This window comes from Motacilla alba, chromosome 9 (genome assembly GCF_015832195.1).
Source record: "Motacilla alba alba isolate MOTALB_02 chromosome 9, Motacilla_alba_V1.0_pri, whole genome shotgun sequence".
NCBI lineage: Eukaryota > Metazoa > Chordata > Aves > Passeriformes > Motacillidae > Motacilla > Motacilla alba.
The window spans coordinates 17,003,243-17,025,694 of NC_052024.1; the positions used below are offsets into that span (position 1 = coordinate 17,003,243).

At 62.5% G+C, this 22,452-nt stretch overlaps 2 protein-coding genes across 3 annotated transcripts; one reads left to right on the forward strand and one right to left on the reverse strand.

Annotated features, from left to right (window-relative positions):
* Positions 1–760: 760 nt before the first annotated feature.
* On the forward strand, positions 761–3,225 carry THPO (thrombopoietin). Its single transcript, XM_038146337.1, has 5 exons — positions 761–1,107; positions 1,891–2,018; positions 2,102–2,188; positions 2,394–2,558; positions 2,657–3,225. The coding sequence occupies exons 1-5, from the start codon at positions 1,068–1,070 to the stop codon at positions 2,837–2,839; spliced, it is 603 nt and encodes a 200-aa protein (XP_038002265.1). The 5' UTR covers positions 761–1,067; the 3' UTR covers positions 2,840–3,225.
* A 133-nt stretch (positions 3,226–3,358) lies between these two features.
* Positions 3,359–5,782, reverse strand: POLR2H (RNA polymerase II, I and III subunit H). 2 transcript variants are annotated; one of them, XM_038146338.1, is made up of 5 exons: positions 5,639–5,782; positions 5,204–5,287; positions 4,415–4,508; positions 3,972–4,055; positions 3,359–3,858 (listed from the first exon to the last, which is right to left on the reverse strand). In XM_038146338.1, the coding sequence occupies exons 1-5, from the start codon at positions 5,709–5,711 to the stop codon at positions 3,741–3,743; spliced, it is 453 nt and encodes a 150-aa protein (XP_038002266.1). In that variant the 5' UTR covers positions 5,712–5,782; the 3' UTR covers positions 3,359–3,740. The 2 variants fall into 2 exon arrangements, with proteins under 2 accessions (XP_038002266.1, XP_038002267.1); XM_038146339.1 differs by lacking the exons at positions 3,972–4,055; positions 4,415–4,508 and having other exon boundaries at positions 3,761–3,858.
* Between the last annotated feature and the right edge of the window lie 16,670 nt (positions 5,783–22,452).

The following is a 22,452-nucleotide window of genomic DNA, read 5'->3' on the forward strand; positions in this document are numbered from 1 at the left end:
CGTGGGGGCTGCCGGGGTGGAGGGTTATCTGAGCACAGGCCTGACGCGTGCCAGGGAAGTGCACGTGTGTACACGTAGGTTTGAGGGCGCACGTGGTGGCTGCGTACCCAGGAGCAGTACGGGGGCACACACACGTACACACGGGCATGGGGATGTGCACTCCCCGCCAGAGTGCCCAGTGTGAGCCAGGGAATGTCACAGCCATGCCAGCATGGTGCTGAACAGGGCCCTTGTGCTTCTCCTACCCAGGGAGGGGGCATCTGTGGGTGTCTTACCCAGCCCACTCCCAACCAATACCCCTGCTGAAACAGCCCTGGGGTCCTAGGCATGACCCCTGTGATCCAATAGCCCTCCCCAGCCCAGAGGGATCCCATGAACCACAGCCATCCCGGGGGGTCTCCAGCACCCTGAGTCACATCTGGTGGATGCAGGAGTCAGAGCATGCCTCTGTGTGAGGGTCAACAGGGATGGGGTCTAACTGGGTAAAGGTCACTGCAGATGAAGTCCACCTCTGGGAGAGGGTCATCAGGATTATGGTCCACCTCTAGGGTGGCTTTCATGCCTGACTACCACAGCCAGGAGAGGACTTCATTAGGCCGGATGTTCCCGGGGCCATCCAGTGCAGGATCACTGATGCCATCTCTTCTGCAGGTACCAGGGCCACCCTGTACCCCTGGACAGGCACAGCTGGGGCACTGACCACTGAGGTGCTGGCTGCTGAGCGCTCAGGCCTGGGACCAGGTGAGCAGCCACGGAGGGCGCCCAGGGACGCCCTTCCCGTGCCCCGAGCCAAGGGAGGAAGCGGCCGGAGGCAGGAAGCCTTCCCCCAGGCCCGGGGCCCCCGCTGCGATTTTGCTGGAAGGTCAGCGGCGACACAACAGGAAATCGTGCTGCCTCGGCTGGGCGGCCAGGCCGGAGGCGCAGAGCCGCGCCGTGCTGGCCCGGGGCCGCTGCCAGCCTCCGGCCCTCCGTCCTGGCTGGGTGGCTCGCGGGGAACCCGCGCCACCACTGCCCTTCATGGAAGGGGGACGGGAGCCGGGGAGCAGCCGCTGGCCCCAGGGTGGAAGATGCAGGGCCGAAGCCCCCAGCCGAGCATGGAGCTGAACAGTGAGTGCGTGGCTAAAAGGGGGGACCGGGTGCGCAGGAAGGGACTGTGGGTACTGTGGCCCCACAGCCAGAGCGTCCCCTGCACGATGATTCCCACGGCTGGGCACCAAACCCCCAGGGTGGCTCTGGGCTAGCAGGACCCGGCCAGCGCCAGCATATGAGGGCAACCAAGCATCTCTCCATGCCCATCGTAGGTAAACAGGCTGCACTGAGGATTTTTGGTGCAGTGCCAGGGCAGGCAGCGAGGCAGGCAGGAGGCTGCAAAGAGGGTATGGAGAAGCTGGCAGGGTGGGCAGTTGCTGGGCACCAGCAGCACTGGGGAAGGCAGTGCCGGCAGGGGAGCACTCAGCCAGGGCAGCGGCCAGGAGCAGATGTTCCCTGTGGGACACTGCAGGCTGGGATTCCCCGAAGTGCACGTGACGCCTGGAAATGCTCTTGGCAGGGATCCGGAGGGCTGGCCCTGGTCTGCACAGGGAGTACAGCCCTGCTTCCTTGCCTGGAGTGCAGGCGAAAAACCTGGCAGACACGGTTGTGCGGCCCCTTGGCACACAGCACTGGCACGGACACCGCGGCTCTCCCCCGTGAGCACCGGCACCCCTCGCTGGCTGACAGGAGAGCAGCGCCGGGCCCTCCTCAGCCACTCACACCGCCCCCTGCACCCCCTCCGCGGGGCCATCAAGAGCACCAAGGGGCTGGGGAGAGGACTGGCCACTGCAGGTGGCTCTGGGCCGGCACCGCCCAGGGAGGCTGGTGCAATGCACAAGGCAACTCTATCTCCTCCAGGACTGCTCCTCCTCACATCCTTCCTCCTGCACGTGAAAGAGGACCGTGCCAGCCCAACACGGCTGGTCTGTGACAACAGGCTTATCCAGAAGTACATCGTGGAGGCCAAGGACATGGAAAAGAGAGTGGTGAGGATACAGTCCCCCACAAAACCCAAGACCAGGGACACGCACGGTTCCTGGCACCTCACCTTGGCATCTCTCCTCACTAGAGCCAGTGCCAGGCCCTGCCTGCACTCAGGTGCCCTGCAGTGCTGCCCTTGGTGGACTTCACTTTCCAGCAGTGGAAATCCAAATCGGTGAGAGGGGCTGGGAGGAGGGTGCTGGCACTGTTGTGCTAACAGGACTGGAGAAGGAACCTTGGGTTGGCACAAGCACCAGAAATGCTGAACAAGATGCTTGTAGGCATATCTGGTGGCACAGGGAGGGTAGAGGACTCCATTCAGACCTAAGGTGAGCACAGAAAGCAACGAGGCCCTGGGGGGTCACTGTCTGCTCCCCCAGAATGAGACCAAGCGGCGCGAGATCCTGTGTGACCTGGCCCTGCTGCTGGGTGCTGCAGCAGGGGCCCAGGGCCAGGTGACAGACGAGTGCGGGGCCAGGCAGCTGAGCCAGCTTTACCGACACGCCAACTCCTTCTTCCTGCTCCTGCAGACCTTCAGCTGGGAGGTGAGACCTCCCCACATGAGCCAGACCACCTCGGCACAGGTGCCAGCTGGGCTGGGTTGGGTGAAATGGTGTTTGTCACCCCTCTGTCCCACTCTCAGGCAGGACACTGGGAGCCGAGCTGCTCCCCACACTCCATGGAGCAGACCCACATCTCCAGCATCTTCCTCACCTACCGGCAGCTGGTACAGGGCAAGCTGCGCTTCTTCTTCTACGACCTGGCCAAGGTCTTGTGCAAGCAAGGACAGGGGGACAGCAGAGACCCTCCATGCGGGGCCCAATGAGGCTGCACACAGGGTTCAACCACAAAGCAGTGCTGGAGCAATCCTGCAGGATGCTAAGCTGTGCTCTGGGTGCCCAGGAAGATGCCCACCAGGAAAGGGTTGGCACCTGTTCCTCAAGTCTTCACACCCGTGCAGTGCATGGAGGCAAACAGTGACACTCACGTGCCAGCAGGCACAGGCCCTGCTCCCATCTGGGCAGGCATCTCTACTGTGAATGCTTTTTGATTAAAGAGCTATTTTTCTAAAGAGGTGTGTGTATCCTTGTGCCAGGGCCCAGGGCAGAAGCCAGCTCCTCTGGGACATGCTTCCAGTTCTGCCCAGTGCCCGCTGCCAGCCACAGCAGCTGCCAGTGCTGCAGGATCCTCTGGCACGGCCTGAACGGCCACTCCTCCTCTCTGAACCCACCTGCTGCAGGTTTGGACTCCTCATCCTTTGGGAAGAGGCAGGGTCCCCCCTCAGCACCAGTGCAGGTGTATCCACTCCCCACCAGCCTCGTCCCTCAGCAAGCAGAGCCAGGTGTACAAAACATCCCAGTTTAATCAGAAACAAGGCAGTCTGCCTCAGGATGGCCCCTGAGGGAATGGTCCCCAGAGGCAGGCAGGCAGCTGTCCCAGTCTGGTTGCTCCTGGCCAGAGCCAGGGCTGTTGAGCACAGGCAAAGGTGAGGAGATGCCATCAGGCAAGACCGGAGCACCCAGCATGGTGTCCACTCGGATGTCAGGCACCTCCCTCCTTGCAAACAGAGATGTGGATCCCGGCAGGAGTCAGAAGACACTGGGACGAGGAGGGGGACTGCTCCTGCCTTCTCAGCTCTGAAGAGGCTGGGCAGCATGGATGCTGGAGCAGAATGTGGGCTCTCAGGGCTCCAGCTGGATGTCTGTGGCGCAGCCCATGGAGGTGTGCTAGAAGGCCAACTTCTTCATCAGCAGGTAAACACGAGAGTCCACCTCAAACCCATGCAGGTTGTTTGCGTCTCCCTGCAGCCGCATGAGCAGCCCCCCGTAGGACACATAGGCAGAGCTGAGGTGGGAGGAGAGGAGGAGTGAGAGCAGGGAATCCCATGGGAGACCCGAGCCCAGATCCCAGCGCTCCCCACCCCTGGGCACTGTGTCCCCCTCTTGAGAGGCACTCACAGGCGCGTGGCCGCCTCCGTGGAGGTCTCGTCGCCCTCGATCCGGTACACCTTGCCGTACATCACGTACTCAAACTGGTCTGCCCTGCAACAGCACAGCCTGAGCTCAGCAAGGAATCAAACCTGGCCGTTCCCCCAGCTCAGTGTCCTCTGGGAGAAGCTACCTCCCAGTTAAGGAGTCAATTAGACTGGAAAAGACCTCTCAGATCATCAAGTCCAACCTGTGACTGAAAACCACCTTGTCAACCAGATCACGGCATGAGTGCCACATCCAGCCTTCCTTTAAACAATTCTAGGGATGGCGACTCCATCCTGCTGGGCAGCCATTCCAATGTTTAATCATCCCCTTTGTGAGGAAACTCCCCTTAGTGTCCAACCCAGAACACTCAGCCCCAGCGCTTCCCTTTGTCCCAGTTTCCCGCCCATCCCAGCCGGGTGCTGTACCTGGAGGGCCGGTCATCCGTGGGGTTGTACTCGCCATCGTCCAGGGTGCCGTCCTCGTACAAGGTGCTGGCGATGACCAGGCGGAATTTGTCCCCTGCGAGGAGGCCAGAGCAGCAGTGAGAGGGCCAGAGCACAACCAGAGCAGCAGCACACACAGCCAGAACTCAGCGGGTGGCAAAGCACACCCTGGCAGGGAGTGCTAAACAAGCTCTGTCCCTGCTGCCAGTCCTCCAACAGGATTGTGGGGAACGTGTGAAAGATCACACTGGATCCTGTGTCTCCTTGTTCCCCACATCACGGAAGAAATCAGAGCCACAAGGACGCCACTGCTGGTGTTTTCAGGAGACACAAGAAGATATGCACTTATATCCCCCCAGAGAGCTTGGCTGGACCCCCAGGCAGGTACCCTGCAGCATCAGCTTCAGCCCTTCTGTGTTTCATAAAGAGTAATATTCTTTTTTTCACACGTTTAGTGTATTTAGCTGCACGAGTTAATTTCAGGAGGTCTCCCTTAAAGCCTGGTTGTCACCAGCTGAAGCAGCTTCCTCAGACAGCATCTGCGTGGAAAGGGACAGAGGTGACCCAAACACACACAGGGAGGTGAACCAGAACCCAGCTCAGCCTCAGTACACTGAGAGTGCCCTGGACCTCCTGTCACCTGGGGACCACACAGGGGCACAAGGAAGCCCGAGGCAGTTTATTCCCTGATCACAGCAATGGCCGACTGCACCCCCTCTGACCTCGCCCACCCAAGCTGACAGCGGCTGTGCCAGCGGCCCGGTGGCTCACCGAGATCCACGGGATAGATCTGGATGTTCACGTCCAGGATGAGATCCATCTTGAAGGACTCGCTCTCGCAGTGCAGGCGCGACACTGGGGACAGCAGCAGAGTCAGGGACAGGGACACAGAAGATCCCCGAGGGCTGGGTGGGAACAGGGTCATCTTCCCCCCCGCCCAGGCTGGCACCGGAGCCGTTTTCGGATGGGCCCGGGATGGATGCCAGAGCCCGGCAGCCGACGGAGGCGCGCACAGGCAGGGAGAGGAGCACGCTGGGACGAGGAACGCAAGCCGCAGGGCCCGCGGGGCTGTGGGCGGCACAGCAGCCGGGCCGGGGAAGCCCGGGGGAAGCGGGGAGCTCCGGGGGCTGCCAACACGCGGAGGGACCAGCGCCGGCGGAAGGGGTGGACGAGGGACCGGGAGAAGCGGGCCGGGGCCCCACTCACCGCGGTCGAACTTCTTGCCCTCGGGGTCGATGTCCTTCACGTCGAAGATGTCCTCGAAGAGGATTCCGGCCATGGCAGCGGCCCCGCTCCCGCTCCCGGCGCCGCTCCCGCCCGGCGCACACCGATGACGCAACCTCAGCGCCGCGGCCGGGCGGAAGCGGCTTCGCGGTGGGCGGGGCCCTTCCCCGCCAGCACCGGCGGGAGAGCGCGCCGTCCCCGCGCCCCCGCCCCCCGCGCGCGGCCGGCAGGGGGCGCTGCGAGGCCGCGGATGGAGACGCGCGCGCCACGGCCCCGCCCCCGGCACCGAGCGGGCACGGCAGCGCCCCCCCGCGGCCGGAACGGGAGCCCCGGGACGGGTCCGGGATGTCCCGGGAGAGATACAGGGTGTCCCGAGTGGGGTCAGGGGTGTCCCAGGAGGGGTCCGGGGTGTCCCGGGAGGGGTCCGGGGTGTCCCTCGGGGCCCTTGCATCCCGCGTCCCGCCCTCGCCGCATGGCACATAGGGGCATCACCCGCGCCCCCGATCGCAGCTGGACATCGGTGCGATGAGCTGCGCGGACTCAGCCAGCGGTGGGTCTCGGGGCTGCCGCCCCCACCGGCTTCTTCCTCCTCGCCCGCCGGCCACGGCGGGAAGGGACGTGTGACACCGTCCCCCGTGTCCTGCCGATGAACCGTGAGGGGAGCAGGGGGGTCTGGCACGGCCGGGGGCTGCTGACACGTTGGGCGCCACGGGGTGCTCCATGCTTGGCATGTGGTCGGGAGCTGCCGGTGCGGGTTCAAGAGTTCAGCCCTGTCCTCCGCGTTCCCCGAATGCCACCGCCAGCCTGCCCGAACAAATTCTTCCCTGCCTCAGGAGAGGCTGGGCAGCGCGGACCCTGCGCCTCGTTCGGGCCGCATGTGCCCGCCCGGATGTGGCACAGAGAAGGCCGGTGGAGCCGGCCGGTGTCCCCATGTGATGGGCACTGCGGAGAGCGGGTGGCACGGCGCTGCGTGTGAGTCACATGCCACCATCTCCCTAGGGACCACCAGGTCGTGAGCAGGGACATCTCCGGGATATGGCTCCCCGTGCGTGGCCCCTGAGCCTGCAGCGAGGTGGCTTCGCGGGGACGCAGTCCCTGCTGTCCTCAGGAACCAGACATTTCCAGGTCGTGGTCCGGGATGGCACCCAGAGCCAAGCTGCCCCAGCATCCGCACCGAGAGGCCTGTCACAAGATGCCTGTGGTCCCCAGACACACAGGTGTGACCTCTGCATGGCATGTCCCCTCCGTGACACGGTGCCAGCGCATCCTCACGCATGCCTGAGGCGCAGGCAGCGGAACGGGGCAGGGGGTGACACGCAGCGGGGACGCTGGCGTCAAGGGGGGTGCCGGTGCCAGGCTCTGGTGGCTCGTCGGGGGAGCGTGGGAGGTTCACGGCGGGGTCACCCCGCGGCGGTGGCACTCAGCGGGGACAGTCTTAATGCGCTGGGACGGAACCTCGGCTCCTTCTAATCATCGCCGGGTTGGGCAACTCCCCCAAGGCCCGCAGCCCCCTCCCCACTCTGCCCACCCTGGCTCGGGGAGGGGCAGAAACCTCCTCCTGCCAGACTGTGGTGGCCGTGAGACCACCCCATGGCGTGAGAGGTGTAGACCCTTCCCCAGAGTTCCTCTTCTTTGGGGTGCAGGACTGGGCTGGTGCAGGGGAGCTGGACCCCCCTGCGCCAGGGGCTGCGGGGGACACCCGAGGCTGTGCAGGTTGCCAGGGGGTGGCAGCAGCACACCGGACATGGCAGGACAGCCCCAGGGTGTGCCGGAACGGAGGGAGTCCTACCACAGCCAGGCTCCCCAGTACGACCAGTCGCCCTTTCCAGAATCCTCGGGGTGCCGTCCTGCAGGGATGTGACCTGCTTGGGGATACCGGCAGGGGCAGGGTGGCGTGGGGGCCAGGGCTGTTTTTCGGGTAGGGGTCCATGTGCCAGCCCCCTGTATTCAGGGGTACCCACTGGGATCCTGATGTGATTCAGGCTGGAGGGCCCTGGCAAAGCTCTTCTCCCTGCTTGGATGCTCTCAGGGCCACTGCGGGGTGACACAAAGGGCTAATCCCTCCTGGCTGTGCCTGTCTGCCCCTGCTGAGACCTGGCCCAGTCGGTAGAGGCCAGCAGGCAGCTGGGGCTGTGCTCAGCAGCCGGCGAGGCAGCCCCCAGGGGTGCTGCTGCCCAGCCACCCTGCCAGCCGGCACTGCCGTCTGCCTCCCTGCCCTTGCAGGCAGCGCACACCTGAGCTGCCACCCTGGGCAGGGTCATGGGCATGCAGCCACCTCCAGGGCCAGATGGGGAAGGGGAGGGATGGATTTCCAGATGCCCCACAGATGCCACAGGATCAGGGTGGCAGCAGGAGACTGGCACAGCCCCGAACCTCCTGAGCACTGGCTGTGTAGCAGGACCACGACGCCAAGAGCTGTCCTTGTCCCTAAGCCCTCTCCTTGGCCCCGTGCCCACTCAACCCTTGGGGCAGGATTGGCTGGGGGGTTGCTGGCCCCGGTGTAAATCTGGCTCGGGTTGGCAGAGGATGGAGCACCCTGCTTTTCCCTGCACTCCATGCCCATCTGCCCTGGCTGTGCCGTGTGCCGGCTGCTTCGCTGACCCCGTGCCATGTGCCACGCCACGCCATGCCATGCTGTGCCACAGGAGTGTGGGTGGCCAGAGGGACTCATGTACCCAGCTAACACCAGCCCTGTGCAGCCGGGGCTGAACAGACGGGCCTGGCACAGGTGCTGGTGGGGGCTGGGGGCCAGCACTGCCTTCGCTGTTGTTGCCCAGGGAGCGCCCGTTTGCCAGCCAGGTGCCTGGCATCTCCTCCTTATCTGGGATTAAACAAACTCTTCTTAGATCTGGCGCCAGGTGCTGCCCCCATGCCCATGGGACCAGTCCTTCCCTACCCTGTGACCCTCCATGCCTGCTGCCCCTCCCCCATGCTGGGAAGTCCACGTGTTCCTGGGGTGAAGAACTCCCAAAAACTGGACCCGGGCTCCCCCTGCTCTGGTCGTGCAGCAGCCCCTGGGGTCTCTGTGCAAGGCAGGCAGCAGCTCCAAAGCAGGGCACAGAGAGGGACCATCCCTGGCTCTGCCTTGGCACATCCCCAAACCAAAACGGGACCCACACCTTGGCCAGGGAGGTGTGTGTGCCCCAGTGTGATGAATCCTGGCAGCAGCAGTGCTGTGGTGCCAGACTCCCCAGAGCAGGGGTACAGCCCCCTCCTTCGTTAGCCGCTTGTCTGTTATCTCCTGCCGATAAATTATACAACACAAACGCCTTTGAAAGGCAGCCAGGCCTCCATCCGGTGGGGCGGCCTTTGGGGGCCCCACATCAGCCATCGTGGGCTGCTGCCAGCTGCTTTCCCTGGGAGCGGGACAGGGACAGGGTTTGGGGCACTGTCCTGCTGCTGGGGTGCTGGGGACGGGCTCACGGGCTGCAAGATGGACCCGAAGGCGAAGCAGAAGAGCAGTGGGGGTGAGAAACCTGCCTGCACCCCATGCCCACGCCGGCTGCCTGCGAGTCTGCCTGCGCACCTGCCCGCGCCCTGGCTGGACTCGCCGCTGGTGTGCCCACATCCTGCTGCCGGCCGGGGTGCGGGGCTGGGGGCCGGTACTTCAGAGGCAGCAGCGATCGCTGTTATCCGCCGGCACAAAGGAGCCGAAAGGCCGCCGCCGTTAGGGAAGCAAACAAGGGCAGGGTGAGGCCAGGAAGGTGGGCAACGGGCAGCACCTGCCATGCTGCGATCCCTGCCCATCCCAGTGGGGCAAGGAGCAGGGAAGAACTGTCCCCGTGCTGAGGAATGGGTTCCCCCCTGCACCCTGATGTGGGGAGCCAAGGCCACGCGGGCTGCCCAGGGCAGTGCTGCCAGCCCGTGTTGTGCACCCCTCTGCTCTCCCGCCAGCTCGTGTGACCCCATGGGGTGCAGCAATGTGGCCTTCGGGTGCCCATCCCTGCACCCTGCTGGGCCGGTCCCCACCTGGGCTGGGGGTCGGGCAGGAAGAGATGAAGCCGAAATTAAGCTGTTAATGAGCCTGTCTGTCACCAGGCCACCAATTACCCGGGCTGGGAATGAGGAGATGATGGAGCATGACTGGGGGAGGGGGCCAGGATGTCGGGGTCTCCAGCATGTATGCATCTGGGGGGGTGTCACCATCTCTCTGCAACTTCTTCATCGCCACCAGGCACATCCTGTGGGGTGAGGGACAGAAGGGACCAAGGGGTGACCAGGCCATAACTATACCAGAAGCCCCAAGACATCTGGGAAAGGATCAGAACTTTCTTCCTCCTCACTGAGATCCTGAGGAATTCAACCCCAGCCACCACTGTCCCTCACCAGCACAGGGGGTGTCACCAGTGTCATGAGCTGGCTGAGCTCTGCAGTCAGAGCTTGAAGGGGGCTGCGCTTACAGGAAGCAGTGACTGTCCCCTGGGGATACTCACAGACCCTCTGGGCTGCTCCTGGCCCGCGGGAAGGGCTACAGCAAAGAAAGGGGCTTATACCACCCCCCTCCTGCTGCACCTTGCTCGAGTCTGCGGTGGTGCATGGCAGAGGCCCCTGTGTCCGTCCCTGTCCCCAGCTGGGATGGGCCAGGGAGGCCGAATTCCTCTGGGCTGATGCTGATGTCAGTTTTTCCGCGGCACCTCTCAGAGCGGGGCCGGGTGCCTGTCCGGGCTGGCAGAGGGACAGGCCATCTCCCCAGCTGTCATCACAGCCGCCTGTCCCCATGATGGCCCTTAGCAGCACCCGGGCCCAGGAGGGACCTAGGGGCTGCTGGAGGCTGGTCTGGGGGTCTGTAGGAGCGAGTTCCTGCTCCGTCATGATGGAAGGGGCTCAGTGCTGGACACTGGCAGAGTCTGGCAGCTGCCTGCCATGCCCCTGCCAGACCCATCGAGCTGGAAGGTGGGCTGGGATGAAGGCCGTGGGATTTTGCTGGGTTCGGAATTAACTTAACAGCTTTGGAAGACAAACAGATTAGGGAGCTGCAGGGATCGGGGCGAGGATCAGCTAAATTGGAAACAGAGGCAGGCGGCAGCATCCTGCACAAGCCCCACGGCCCCTGCCCAAACCCCCACCCCAGCCCCATCCCTGCAGCCCAGGGTGCCTCTGTGGGGTCCTCACAGTCCCCTCCCATGACCAAGCTGATGGTGGTGCTGGTCGGGGCTGGCTCTTTCTTCCAGTCTGCGTCTTGGCCACGTGTCAGCAGCCTCTGAGCATTGCTGCTTTCCCCTTCCCTTTCTCTGCCTGTCCCCTTCCTGCTCTCAGTGCCCCCTCTCCCTGCCCTCCCTTTCCCCAGCACCCTGCATCCCCACTGCATCCCAGCCATGTCCCCTCACACCTCTCCTCACATGCCGTGAAGCCACAGTTCTGAAATAAGCGATCCCAAAATAAGCTTCCTCCTTGGACTCCATAAATCTCAGCAAAGCACTGAGTCATGGGGTCAGTCCTGCAGTCCCCTTTGCTGGCAGGGTGCCCTGCCCCATCCCCACGTGTCCCCCCTGGCACCCCAGGAGGGTTTGGGGTTGTGTTGCTACCCCGATAGTATCAGGTCCTGGGGGCAGCCCCACTCATTTGAGATCAGATCACAGTAATGAACAACAGCTGGGCCTGGGGGCTGGGGACAGGGAATGCAGGGGACAACCCTGTCCCCTCTTCAGCAGCCAAGCACGTCTCTGGGGACACTGGGCAGCATCAGACCAACAGGCTTCACTGCCTTTTTGAGGGTGACACCCCCATGGCAGAACCCCCAGTGCTGTTCGTGACCTGAGCCTAGCAGCTCTCAGCCAGGTTTTGATGGCGCAGTGGGGAGAGAGTGCCTGGCCTGGGGGTCCCCGAAGAGGAGGGGGCCGTGGCAAGGAAGGCTGGATGCGGGCACAGCCTCCTGCTGCCATGGCCCCCCCGGCGCCCCCGTCCCCCTCCCGCCCCCGCTTCCTGCGCAGGCAGCCCGGGGAGGCGATGAAAGCAGCCCCAGCAGATGTTTCTGGCTTGTTTTCATCTCATTAACTGTTTCCTCTTTTATTATGGGATAAATTATTAATTGTTCAGTGCGAGGAAGAAAGGAAAGAGAAATCCTGACGGAGAGCCCGCAGGCTCTGGGGAAGGTAGCGGGCAGGAGTTGGCACAGCCTGGGGCAAGGGGAAGGCAGGGGGGATTTGGGATCTCTAGGGTGGAGGCAGCCCCTTGCAGTGCCACCAATGCCCAGGTGTCCTCCTCAAAAAGGGGGGCAATGTGGGGTGCAGGAGGTGCTCTGGGAGTGGGGCAGGGGTTGGCTGCTGGCAGCTGGCCTCTGTCAGCAGCAGGGAAGGTAACCCAGACAGACAGGGCAACAGGACAGACTGCCCACGTGGGACCCCGACATCTGGGCACCAGACTTCAAGCCCTCCGCCCAGAGATCCCCAACCCCTACTCCCCACCCTCTCTGTCCCCCACGGCCTGAGAATGGGCACACTCCCTGCACCTCCTGGCCAAGGAATGGGGCTCAGCCCCAGCCCTGTCAACCCTGGCCCCCCCAGCTCCTCAGCCCCTGCCCCCCTGAAATATTCATGGCCTGCAATGACGAGCTAATTTAATTGCCCTGATGAGAAGCTGAATAATTTACGTTCTTTTTGAGCAGGGTCAGGAGACATCATTAGCAGCTGATCTGGGAGCAGGGAGGGGAAGTGGCTGAGCCCCGACCCTGCTGCTTGGGGACACCAGGTGGGCAATGGGAACCCAAAAGCTTTCCCACCCTGGAAGCCCCATGGCTGGGTGGTATGTGTTGAGGTCTGAAGTACCAAACCTCTCTGACCATCCTATGAAGCCCCGGCCATGTGAGGTGGGAAATTGTGGCTTCCATGGTCCCGGGATCCTGGCGGGCCCTGACACACGGCCTCCCTCCATTCTGTGGCCTCGACAATGTTTAAGGCAGTTGTGATCTTTAAGTCTCTTACACATCCCCATCATTGTTCTTTGGTTTGCGGCCAGCAGGGATGGCTGGGATGAAATACAGCCGGGAGAAGGGCCTGGCGCTCTCCGGATTCCTGAGATAAGGGGGACAGGCGGGACAGGGACCTTTATTTACATTTTTTCCTGGAAATTTCAGCCTCTCTCTGGTGAGACCCCATCCAGCTGCCATGAAGATAAGAGTGGCTGGTAGGGGGGCTGCTGGGGGCCAGCATGCCTTTCAGGGGGCTTATTCCCCTAGCCCAATTCTCTCCCCAGTCTGTGTGCCGTGTGTGAATGGGGGGCACAGAGGAGCACAGAGGCAGGGCTTAGGACTGGCTCCTTCTCCATCAAAATCCCTGTTTCTTCCTCTCCACTGGTTTGACAGGGATCTAGGGGGGGCTGATCCACCTCATCCCCTCACCCCCAAGGTGTCAAAGGGAAGTTTGTCTGGACCCCACCTTGGTGAGGAAGGCACAGCCCAGGATAAACGCTGTTGTGATGGCCACGTCAGGAAATTTCAGGCCAGAGGCCACGGCAAGGGCTGCAGCCAGCTGCCTGATAACGCCTGGATTTCCTCCCGGGGCTGCCCAGCGTCCGGCTGGTGAGGAGGGATGTAGTGTGGGGGTTGCCCAGCAGCAGCACCTTGTACCCCGGCAGGAACAGCCCCAGCTGGCCCCTAGCCCTAGGGGACACAGCAGGCGGGTCTGGCAGTCCAGCAGTGCTGGGGGTCCCAGGCTGTGCCCCTTGCAGCGCTGGGAGCATCACTGTCCCAGGGAGGGACGGGTGAGGGAGAGGAGCTGCCGTGACCTGCAGGTGCCTCCTGCACCTGAAGCCCCGAGGGTCCTGTCCCTGCTGCCCCCAGCTGGGGAGTCTCCCTGGGAGGTCCGGCATGGCTGGGGTAGGGGACAGAGCCAGGCAGGACCCGCTGCAGCCACCCCAGATGGCAGAACCGGCTGGCTGGGGACACAGGGGTGTCCTCACACCCACATGTGCAGCCACAGGCACACCTTTGCACACACACACAGGACTACACGCGGTATTGATGTCCCAGCACTGACAGACACAGGCACCTCCTCCTGCCCCAGGCACTCAGACATGCACAGACAGGCTCACAGGTGTGCACAGACCTCCATGTTTGCACACAGCAGCACATGTACGCCGATACACGTGCACCAACACAGCCAGATGTGCACCTCAGCAGATGTGTGGGTGTGCACACAAGGGCACTCACGAGCGTGCGTGCACACCCCCAAACCCACGCACGGGCTGTACACCCACACCCACGCACACACACGGGGGGTCCCTGTGCACATGCACCCCCAAAAACACACACACATGAACCAATGAACTCACACACATGAGCACACATGAACTCACACACACAGACACAGCCTCCTGTCTCTGCCCTCACATGTTCTGCCTGCCTGGGGTGCTGGCGGGTGCTCCCCGTGCAGCCGCTGCCGGCAGGCCGCTCCCCGGAGTTTGAGATTGAGGAGGAATTTTAAATGTATTGACCCCTGACCCGTCCCTGCCTGTGAGGGGAAGCCAGACCTTGAGCTGCCCCCAGCCGGGTGAGGATGGGGAGCTGCAGGGGATAGTGAGCCCTCAACGCTTGTGGAGTGCAAAGGGGGCACCCTGCCTTGCTCCCCCTTTTTCTGCACCCCATGTGCCCCCCGCCCTGGGGAGCACCAAGAAGGATCGCTCCAAAACCTCGCTGCCTGAAGCACTCATGGCTTGGGGATGCCACAGCTGTGTGCCCCAGGAGGGTTCTGTGGGAGCGGGATGCCCCTGCCATGCCCTCTGTGAAGGGTCCCTACCCTGATCCTGCCTGGCTCCCGGCATCCCTGCATCCCGTGGAGGGGTTGCCGCGATGGCAGTGTAATTAAAAATGCAATTAAGCGCTGCCACTTAGCAGAAAAGTCATACAGTTTGGGGATAATTATCTGACAATATAACAAGTTGCCCAACATTAATCAGGCACTGATCTGCTCCGGCAGCTGTGCTCCCGGCTCCGGACGCTGTCTTAATGGCACCCTTCAAGAGACAGCAATAAATCAGGCCCTTACGGGGGCCCCGGGGGCAGCACAGTGTCCCCTGCCTGCTCCCTGCCTGCATTTGGGGGCTTTTTGGGGCGTCAGAGCACCATCCTTCCCACTGAGTCCCACGGGACTTTGTTCCTGCCTGAGGGTGCTGAGAGACACCCAGGGCAGCGGGGCAGGCTCCAGAGCATCAGCCCTCCCCCTAAGTGGAAGGGATGGTGGGGCACCCTTGAGAGGAGACCTCCTGGTGGGGATGGCTGTGCTGGGGGAGATGCCCCAGGCTGGGGGTTGCCCATTCTTCTCTTTCAAGGGGCAGACAGAGCTCCCTGCCCTCTCTAGGGAAGGCAAAGGGGCCCGGGGTAGCTGGCGGACAAGAAGTGAAAGGGGACACACTGGCAGCCAATCCCGTCAGTGGTGTGGGATTTTAACAAGTATTTATGGCTTGTATTTGCCACTGTTAATGAAGCCTTTGCTCTGTAACAGTATGAACGCTAAGCAGAGGCTGGTCCTGCTGCTGCCAAGCCCCAGCATGGCCTGGGGACCGTATTCATGCCAGGCCAGACCCATACGTTTCCCACCCTAGCTGCCCTCCCACTGCTGTTCTGTCTTGGATGCTGAGGGGTCCCAGGCCACAGGGGCCCCTCGGTGCCATTTCTCCCTGACCTGGAGATGAATCCTTTTGTGCCCCTTCCCTAAACGTATCCCCACAGCCAATGCGTTGGTACAACTCGCTTGCAGCATGTTCCTCCCATGCTTCTTTGCCAGAGCCCCGAGCTCTGCCGGTCCGTGTCCCCATCTCTGTCCCTGCCTGCCTGCTCCTGAGGGGGAAGCACAGCCCTGTACAGCTCTGACTTCTAAGGACCCGAGATAAAAGCAGAGCCTTTGTTCGAACTCCGGCCGGCGTGGGCTGGGGAGGGGGAACCACCAGAAAGAAACCAGCAGCTTAACACATTCACTTCGCCCCTAATTTGCCGGTTCTGCCACAAAATCCCATTACAAAGGGCTTAGCGCTGCGCCCAGGAAGAGGTCACCGCCGGGGGCCCCCGAGGAGATTTTCCAGTCACAAAAAGCACGAGAAAAGAGCAACCCCTTCTCCCTTGGGCACTCCCCGGCACTGCGAGGGATGGGCACTGTGTCCCGGGGTCCCCTGTCCCTGCCCTGCTCTTCCACCCTGCACCTGGCATCGGGGGAGAGCAGTTGCAGAGGTGCAGCTGGGTCAATTCACCTTTATGGCTCCAAAGCCAAATAAATGCGGATTGGCATTGATCCGCAGGTGTTGAGTAGGGCCATAAAACACCGGTTCCAGCAAACGGGCACTGCTGGGGAGTCAGCTGCATGGGCTGGCTCCCCGGGGTCTGGAGGGGGATGTGGCTGCGGTGGCGATGCGGTGACCCCTCAGCTGGGTGTGCAGGGAGGATGCTGGGAGCTGTGGGGAGCCCAGAGTTGCTCACGGTATCCCTGCGCCTCGGGGTCTGGCTGTGCTGGGCTGGACAGAGCTGCCTGCCAGCCCCCAGCACCCTGCTCAGCTGGGGCGGGGGGATTTGGGGGGCCCTGAGGGTGGGGGGTGTGCATGGGGGTGTGGAAACGGCAGAGTGGCTGCACACAGCTGGAGCTGGCCGCAGGTGGGGGCAGGTGAGCACGGGGGAAGCACACACCGGGATCGGGGCAGCCCGACACCCCTGTGCGGGTGTGCGCAGCCCCTCAGCGGGACAAGGACGGGGCGGCTCAACAAGCACCGCGGGGCAGTGGCACACACAACAGCTCAGCACACCGCGACGGGACTCGAACCGCCGGGATGGGGACAGCGGCGGGCTGGGGCACGAAGCGCCGGGATGGGGACAGCGGCGGGCTGGGGCACAGCTGTGCGCTCGGCTCGGCTGCTGCGGGCTCGGGCACGCTGGCGGAGCGGGGAGAGAGGCCTGTCGGCGCTGAAAGGAACGAGGCGAGCGCCCGGGCGGGATGGAAATGAGCCCCCGGGGGTCCGCACAGCACAAAGGCGCCCGCTGGGGTGGGCCGAGACCTTCCCAGCCCCTCGCCACAATGTTTGCAAATACCAAAGGCCACTTACGGCGGGGCCGCCAGCGGGGAGGGCGAGGGGGCGTCCCAGCATCCCCCTCTGGCTGGGGGCTCCTCCAGCTCCGCGGTGCCCCACGGATACCCCATGGCACCCCAGATGGTGGGGCGAGGTGGGCAGCGGCTGCCCATCGCCTTTGTCGGTGTCTCGGTGCCGGAGCCAGGGGAGCAGGGAGTGTCGGGGAGGAATGTCCCCCGCTCAATGCCCACCATGCTGGGGCTGACAGCCCTGAAATCGGGTTGTCACATCCCGTCTGGGCAGCCCTTCACCTCCATTTGTGGGGGCTTGTTCGGCTCCCGCCTCATTCAGCCAACACAAACAGCACTTAACCCTCTGGCTCCCACCGGCTCCGGGCGGGGACTGCCGGCCCCAAGCAGAGAATTGGCCGCCGGGATGTGCCGCTGCCATCCTGCTGCAACATCTGAAGGGATGATGTGAGATACCCCATGGAGCCAGGCTCTTTAGAAGGGAAGTTTAGGGTCCCCAGGACCCCTCACCTCAGAGCCCCTAACAGCCAGTCTGAGCCAGGACTTGCTGCCAGCCCCAGGACGGGGGGGGCTCACACCAACCCCTCCGACACCCTCCATCCTTCCACCGCTGCCTCTCTTCAGCCCTGTGACCACCCTGAGACCCCTTCCCACCCCCCCGCAGGGACACCCACCCCGCGGCAGCCCTGGCTGCCAATGGAAGCGGGAGCAGGAGCCTTTCCTTTGACACAATTAAGCAGCCCGGGGTCCCAGCGCCTCGGCTCGCCGCAGTGTGTTAAATTAATGTAGCAGAAAAAATCATTATGCGGGGACACAGATGGAAGTGACCAAGCAGAAAATGCGATGTGCAGCGGCAGAGGACCCCTCTTACCCGTGTAAACACCACGGGGAAGAACAGGTTTCCCAGCTCCCAGGCGAAGAGGTGACCACAACCTGCCGGGAGGTTCCCCTCCCTCACTGCCACGGGGGCAATCCCGGAGGCAGCCAGACATGGGGGTCCCAGGGGCAGGGGAGAGGGCAGGCGCTGGGGTCCCCCGGGCAGCAGCTACCCCGGGTTCGGAGGGCTGGCCAGCGAGCTGGGCAGTGCGTGTGGCCGGCCTTGGCTCACAATTACCATGTCATTATGTGCCGGCACAGCCGTGGCTAACGGAGCAGAAAAGCGGCCCCTGCTCAGCTCCCGTGGGGAAAGGGGTGAGGGGGGAGCACCCAGCTACACGTGTACATGTACCCAAACATGTACCCAGCACACGTCCCCAGGGGTGGGGGCTTATTCCCCAAGTGCCACCACCCAGGACATCTCTCCCTGGGCGCATGCCCCAGTCTCTCCTGCCTTTGTGGCCCAAACTTAAGACATCAAAGGGACCTGCACTTACCCTGGGGACCCTCTCAGCCCCCAAGGGAGTTGCCCTGGAGAGGGCTTCTGCTCCCCAGGGAGGTAAGCCCAGGGTAGACGCGGTCCTGGGGCTCACCCCAGCAAACAGTGAGGGCCACAGGGCCAATGCCAGACACCTTGCAGATCAGTAACCCCAAACACTGGGCAAAGGGTCCCCACACCAGGACCATGCATGATCGCCATGCAGGATGCAGAGGGAATGGAGGGGTGCTGAGCACTTTGGAAACATGGGGTTGGATATCACCCAGGCAAACTGTCCTCTTCCTCTTTCATGGGTTCTTCTTGCTGCTTAAGCAGGAGCTGGAGCCTCTCAGTTTGGATCCACAGGTGTGTTAGTGGTCTGAGACTGCCTCTGGATTTGTGGGAGGCTCCCACCACCACTGGGGGGTCCCCAGACAGCCCAGCTTCCCTCCTGGCTGCCCTTATACCCTATGGCCTCCTGCAGCCTGGATTATCCCCAGCTGGCCAACCTGTGGCAAACAAGGACTAGTTTACGCGCTTGCCCTAGCTTGCCAGGAGCTCCCAAGTTTCAGTGCTCGGGTGCTTGCTGTGCCACTTCCCTCTGGGGCTTGCCATAGTGGGACATGAGGATGGACACGAGGTCAAGGGGGTGGCTGGACGCTGGCGCAGGGTTATCGTGCTGGGGTGGTGGGGGATGATAACCAGAGCTCCCTCCTGTCAGCACTCTGCAGTGTGAAAGTAGGATGGGGACAGGGACAGTCCCCAAGCCCCTGTCCCCCACCTTGGGGACGCCTTTGGATGGCGGGTGCCTGCTCCCTGCTGCCTCCCTGTCTGGCTTTGTTCCCACTGGGCTGTGTTCCCACCCGCCCAATATTCATGTGGGCCCCTTCCCTCCCTGGGGGGCTGCTAATCCCCCCGAAACGGGCTAGGGATTGTTGACCGAGCTGCCGTATCCCTTGAACAAGCAAGCCTGGGCCCCGCAGCTGCCGCCGGATTAAGAGTCACCCTTTCGCTGCCACAGCCCCCGCGCCAAAGCCCCTGCCCCCCAGTGTGCTCGGGCCCCCATCCATGGGGGAGCCAGCCAACAGGACGCCAAGGAGATGGTCGTTTGGGGCACTCCTGCAGTCAAAACTGACAGGTTCAGTGTGGCTCTGCCAGCACCCGAAATGCCCGATCTGCTGGGCCTGGCTTGCGTTGGCAGTGCCTGGGGAGTGGGGCCAGGACCGTGCCAGCCTGCAGGAAGGAGCCCTGGCAGGGCGTTGGTAGCGTGACACTGGCACTGGCACCGGTTGTTCCCCTTCCTGCTGCCACCAGTCGTGGCAGGGGCACAGCTGTTCACAGCAATGGCACAGGGCGAGGAGCAGCTCTCACGCTCCAGAATTGTGGGTCATTGGAATTACATTAATTAGCGTGTGCTAATGGTATCTAATTAACACCCAGCTGTGCTGATGCAGAGCTTGCTAAGCCAGACACCTGACCCCTGCCCTGCTGCCTCAGTTTACCCACCTGCAGCAGGGTGAGCCTGGCACCTGGTGCTCCAGGAAGCCAAGAGACATCAAACCAACAGGGAAATGTTGCAGGGAGAGGGGACCAGCTGCCGGCTTGTTATCGGGGCCAGCCCTGCCAAGTGCCCCATCCGGGGCAGCCTCTGGCTATCTCGCTATCTCAAGAGCTCGCTCTGGGTCGGGGTGGACGTGTCCACACGCCAAGAGGGTGTTGCTGGATGCCCAAGCCAGGGTGGCTGGGGGGAACCCAGGGATGTCTCAGGGGGTGAATAAATAGGGGTGGGAAGAGCAGAGTGCCACTGTTCTGTCTGCTCCTGCTGCAGAGAGGAATGGTGGGGGCTGCCCTTCGTATGGGGAGTCAGGTACCCATGGGTGCTATTCATACCTGGAGAGATTAAAAAACATCTTTCCACTCCACTAACAAGGCCCCAGAGCCCTGCAGAAGCTTTCATCCTGGTTGAGTGCACAGAGCAGATAAAGGGTCCTCGAGAGTCCCCAAGGAGCTGGCTGAGATGCTTGCTGTCCTCAGTGTGCATTTTTGGTGGCAAGCAACCTGTCCCTCCCTCACAGGGACCCTCTGAGCTGTGCAGCAGCCTCAGCACCGCAGTGGTGCTGGGCACCTGCCGTCATGGGCTGTAAAGAGGAAAAGCCCTTTACTGATGCTGTGCCCATCCGAGCGTCTTTTAGAGTCTCTGCCTCCAGGTGACCTGTGACACCAGCTCGGGGACAAGTCCTCCTCCCAAACAGCTGGTGTAATGGGTGCCATCCCCTGGCGTGACCCCCCCAGGCGCTGCAGGGATATCTGGAGGCTGTGGCTCCACGGGACACAGAGGGTTCCTCAATATCAGCATTTAGGGGCATTTTGGGGCCAGCCCCATCTGGGCAAGGGGTTGGTGCAGGGGGAAAGGGTACTTCAGAAACTGCAAACCCCGGCACAAGCTGTCCTGCCTTCAATGCAAGCAGTGAGTGTGAAGTTAAGAGATAAAGAGGGAATTAGGAGATAAAGTCTGCGTAATCCCAGTTGCTCTATGCAATTAAAATGAGCTTCACCCCGCTGTAATTGGATGGAAGCTGCCTGCCAGCGTCAGCGCAACCGGGAGCGCTGGGCGAGCAGGCGCGGAGGATTCACCGCACCGAGCACGGAGACTTATCTCCCCGCCAGAAAAACTGAGAGGGCAGCGGCACAGAGAGCGGGAGTTAATGAGATGAAAATGGAAAGCCTGGCACAAAGGATTAGCTCCCGGCCGGCTCTGCTGCTGAAATCCCAAGGTTCCCTGGAAAGGCTTTCCTTGCATCATGGATGCATTCCTGCCTGGGCCTGCTTTGCAGAGGAGGCATGTGCTTGGAGCAGGAAAATTTGGCTCACCACTTTGACCCCTCAGTTGGAACTGCGCTGTCCCAGCCTCCAGCTCCTCCTGCTCCATCATATCCATGCCCTGGTGCCCAGTCTCCCCCCAGAGGGTCCCTGCACAAGATGATCCCTAACAGCATTTACAGCTGCTGGTATTAAGCAGAAATAAAAAACCCCAAAGTGCAGATTAAAAGGACACTGATGGAATGCCAGGAGAAGAATTACAGCCCTAATAAACTGCTGCCTTCTGCTGGGGGTGGGTGACAAGGGGGTTTACGAGGCCATTTAAACTTCACTGTCAGAAAGGTGTATTAAAGCTATAAAGGTCTCGTTGCCTCTCCTGTCCCCTGGATGCTGGAGCATGGCTGTGGTCATAAATCCACCTGCTCGCAGCCTGGGGCGAGGGGCCCAAAGCCCCTTGTCCCTGGGAAAAGCCAGGAAGAGCAGTGAGGCCTCCTTGGCTGGGGTCTTGGAGAGTGACGTCAGTCCTGGCGCGAGATAAATGCCGGCCGCAGGCCGGCAGGGACAGGATTATCTCGGCATGGAGGCCTCGTCCATCACCCTCTGCCCACCCGCGGGGAGCGTGTGAACGGGAGCCCACAGCCCTGGTGCCAGCTCACCCGTCCCTGCCTGCCGCCTGGCCCAGGGGGCAGCGGGACAATGGCTGGGACCACAGCACGGCTGCCATCACACTGTCGGGGACGGCTCCTGCCCCATACCAGCCCTCAGACGTGCTGCGCTAGGGCTCCATCCCCTGGGTCCTTAACCCCTGAGCCCCAGGGCTGAGGGTGTTCCGGGACGGGCTCTCCCCATTGCTCTGCCCGGCTCTCCCCATCCCCGCGGTCCCGCGGGTTTGTTTGCACAGCTCTGGTGACGCTGCCTCACACGCCTCGGCACTCCTGCTCCACTGTTCCTGCCCCAGGCTTGGCTCATCCTCCTGCTCTGCTTCCTGCGAGGCTGGGCTGTGGACAGAAACAGCCAACACCTCCGTGGAGTTTTTATCTCCCTCTCTATCAGTGCCTCCTGTGGGGTCCTTCTGTGCCATTGTGGGATGGGGATGGGGTCACACAGGGACGGGAACAGGGATAGGGACAGGAACAGGAATGGGGATGGTTGAAAGGTGCTTTCCAGCAGAAGTCACCTGGCACAGCCTGACTCACCGCCCTGGGGATGGGTCATGGTTTCAGCTTCATCCTCCCGGGGTGCAGTCCTGGTTCCCCGCCTGGGTGACAATGGGGACAGTGGGATGGGGGAAACTATGCCAGGGAGGTGGCAGAATCTGAGCCACCCTGTAAGGTGGTGACATGAGACACCCTTCTTTCCAGGCACCGGTGTGGGGCTGCTGGGGTGGCAGGGATGCGCTGGGGTTAGTGGGGCTGGCTAGGGAGCACAAAGGGCAAGCAGGACTCGAGGCAGGGAGTTAAGGGTGGATGACGGGTGTCTCTCCCCCCAGTATGCTCTGCTAGGAGCCACTCGCTCCCTGCACTGCCCCAGTTTGGAGGCCCTCGGTCCCTGCTGCTTCCCACGCAGGCTCATTAGCGAGTTCAGAGCGAGAAAACCCGTTAATGGCA

What these genes read in the sequence shown, in the direction of transcription:
- POLR2H (XM_038146338.1), bottom strand. Translation starts at nt 5,711, where the DNA reads ATGGCCGGAATCCTCTTCGAGGACATCTTCGACGTGAAGGACATCGAC. An exon ending in GGGCAAGAAGTTCGACCGCG is followed by an intron (nt 5,288 to 5,638) that starts GTGAGTGGGGCC and finishes TGCTGTCCCCAG; the next exon opens with TGTCGCGCCTGCACTGCGAG. An exon ending in ACGGAGGCGGCCACGCGCCT is followed by an intron (nt 3,859 to 3,971) that starts GTGAGTGCCTCT and finishes CTCCCACCTCAG; the next exon opens with CTCTGCCTATGTGTCCTACG.
- THPO (XM_038146337.1), top strand. Translation starts at nt 1,068, where the DNA reads ATGCAGGGCCGAAGCCCCCAGCCGAGCATGGAGCTGAACA. An exon ending in GCCGAGCATGGAGCTGAACA is followed by an intron (nt 1,108 to 1,890) that starts GTGAGTGCGTGG and finishes TATCTCCTCCAG; the next exon opens with GACTGCTCCTCCTCACATCC. An exon ending in TGCAGACCTTCAGCTGGGAG is followed by an intron (nt 2,559 to 2,656) that starts GTGAGACCTCCC and finishes TCCCACTCTCAG; the next exon opens with GCAGGACACTGGGAGCCGAG.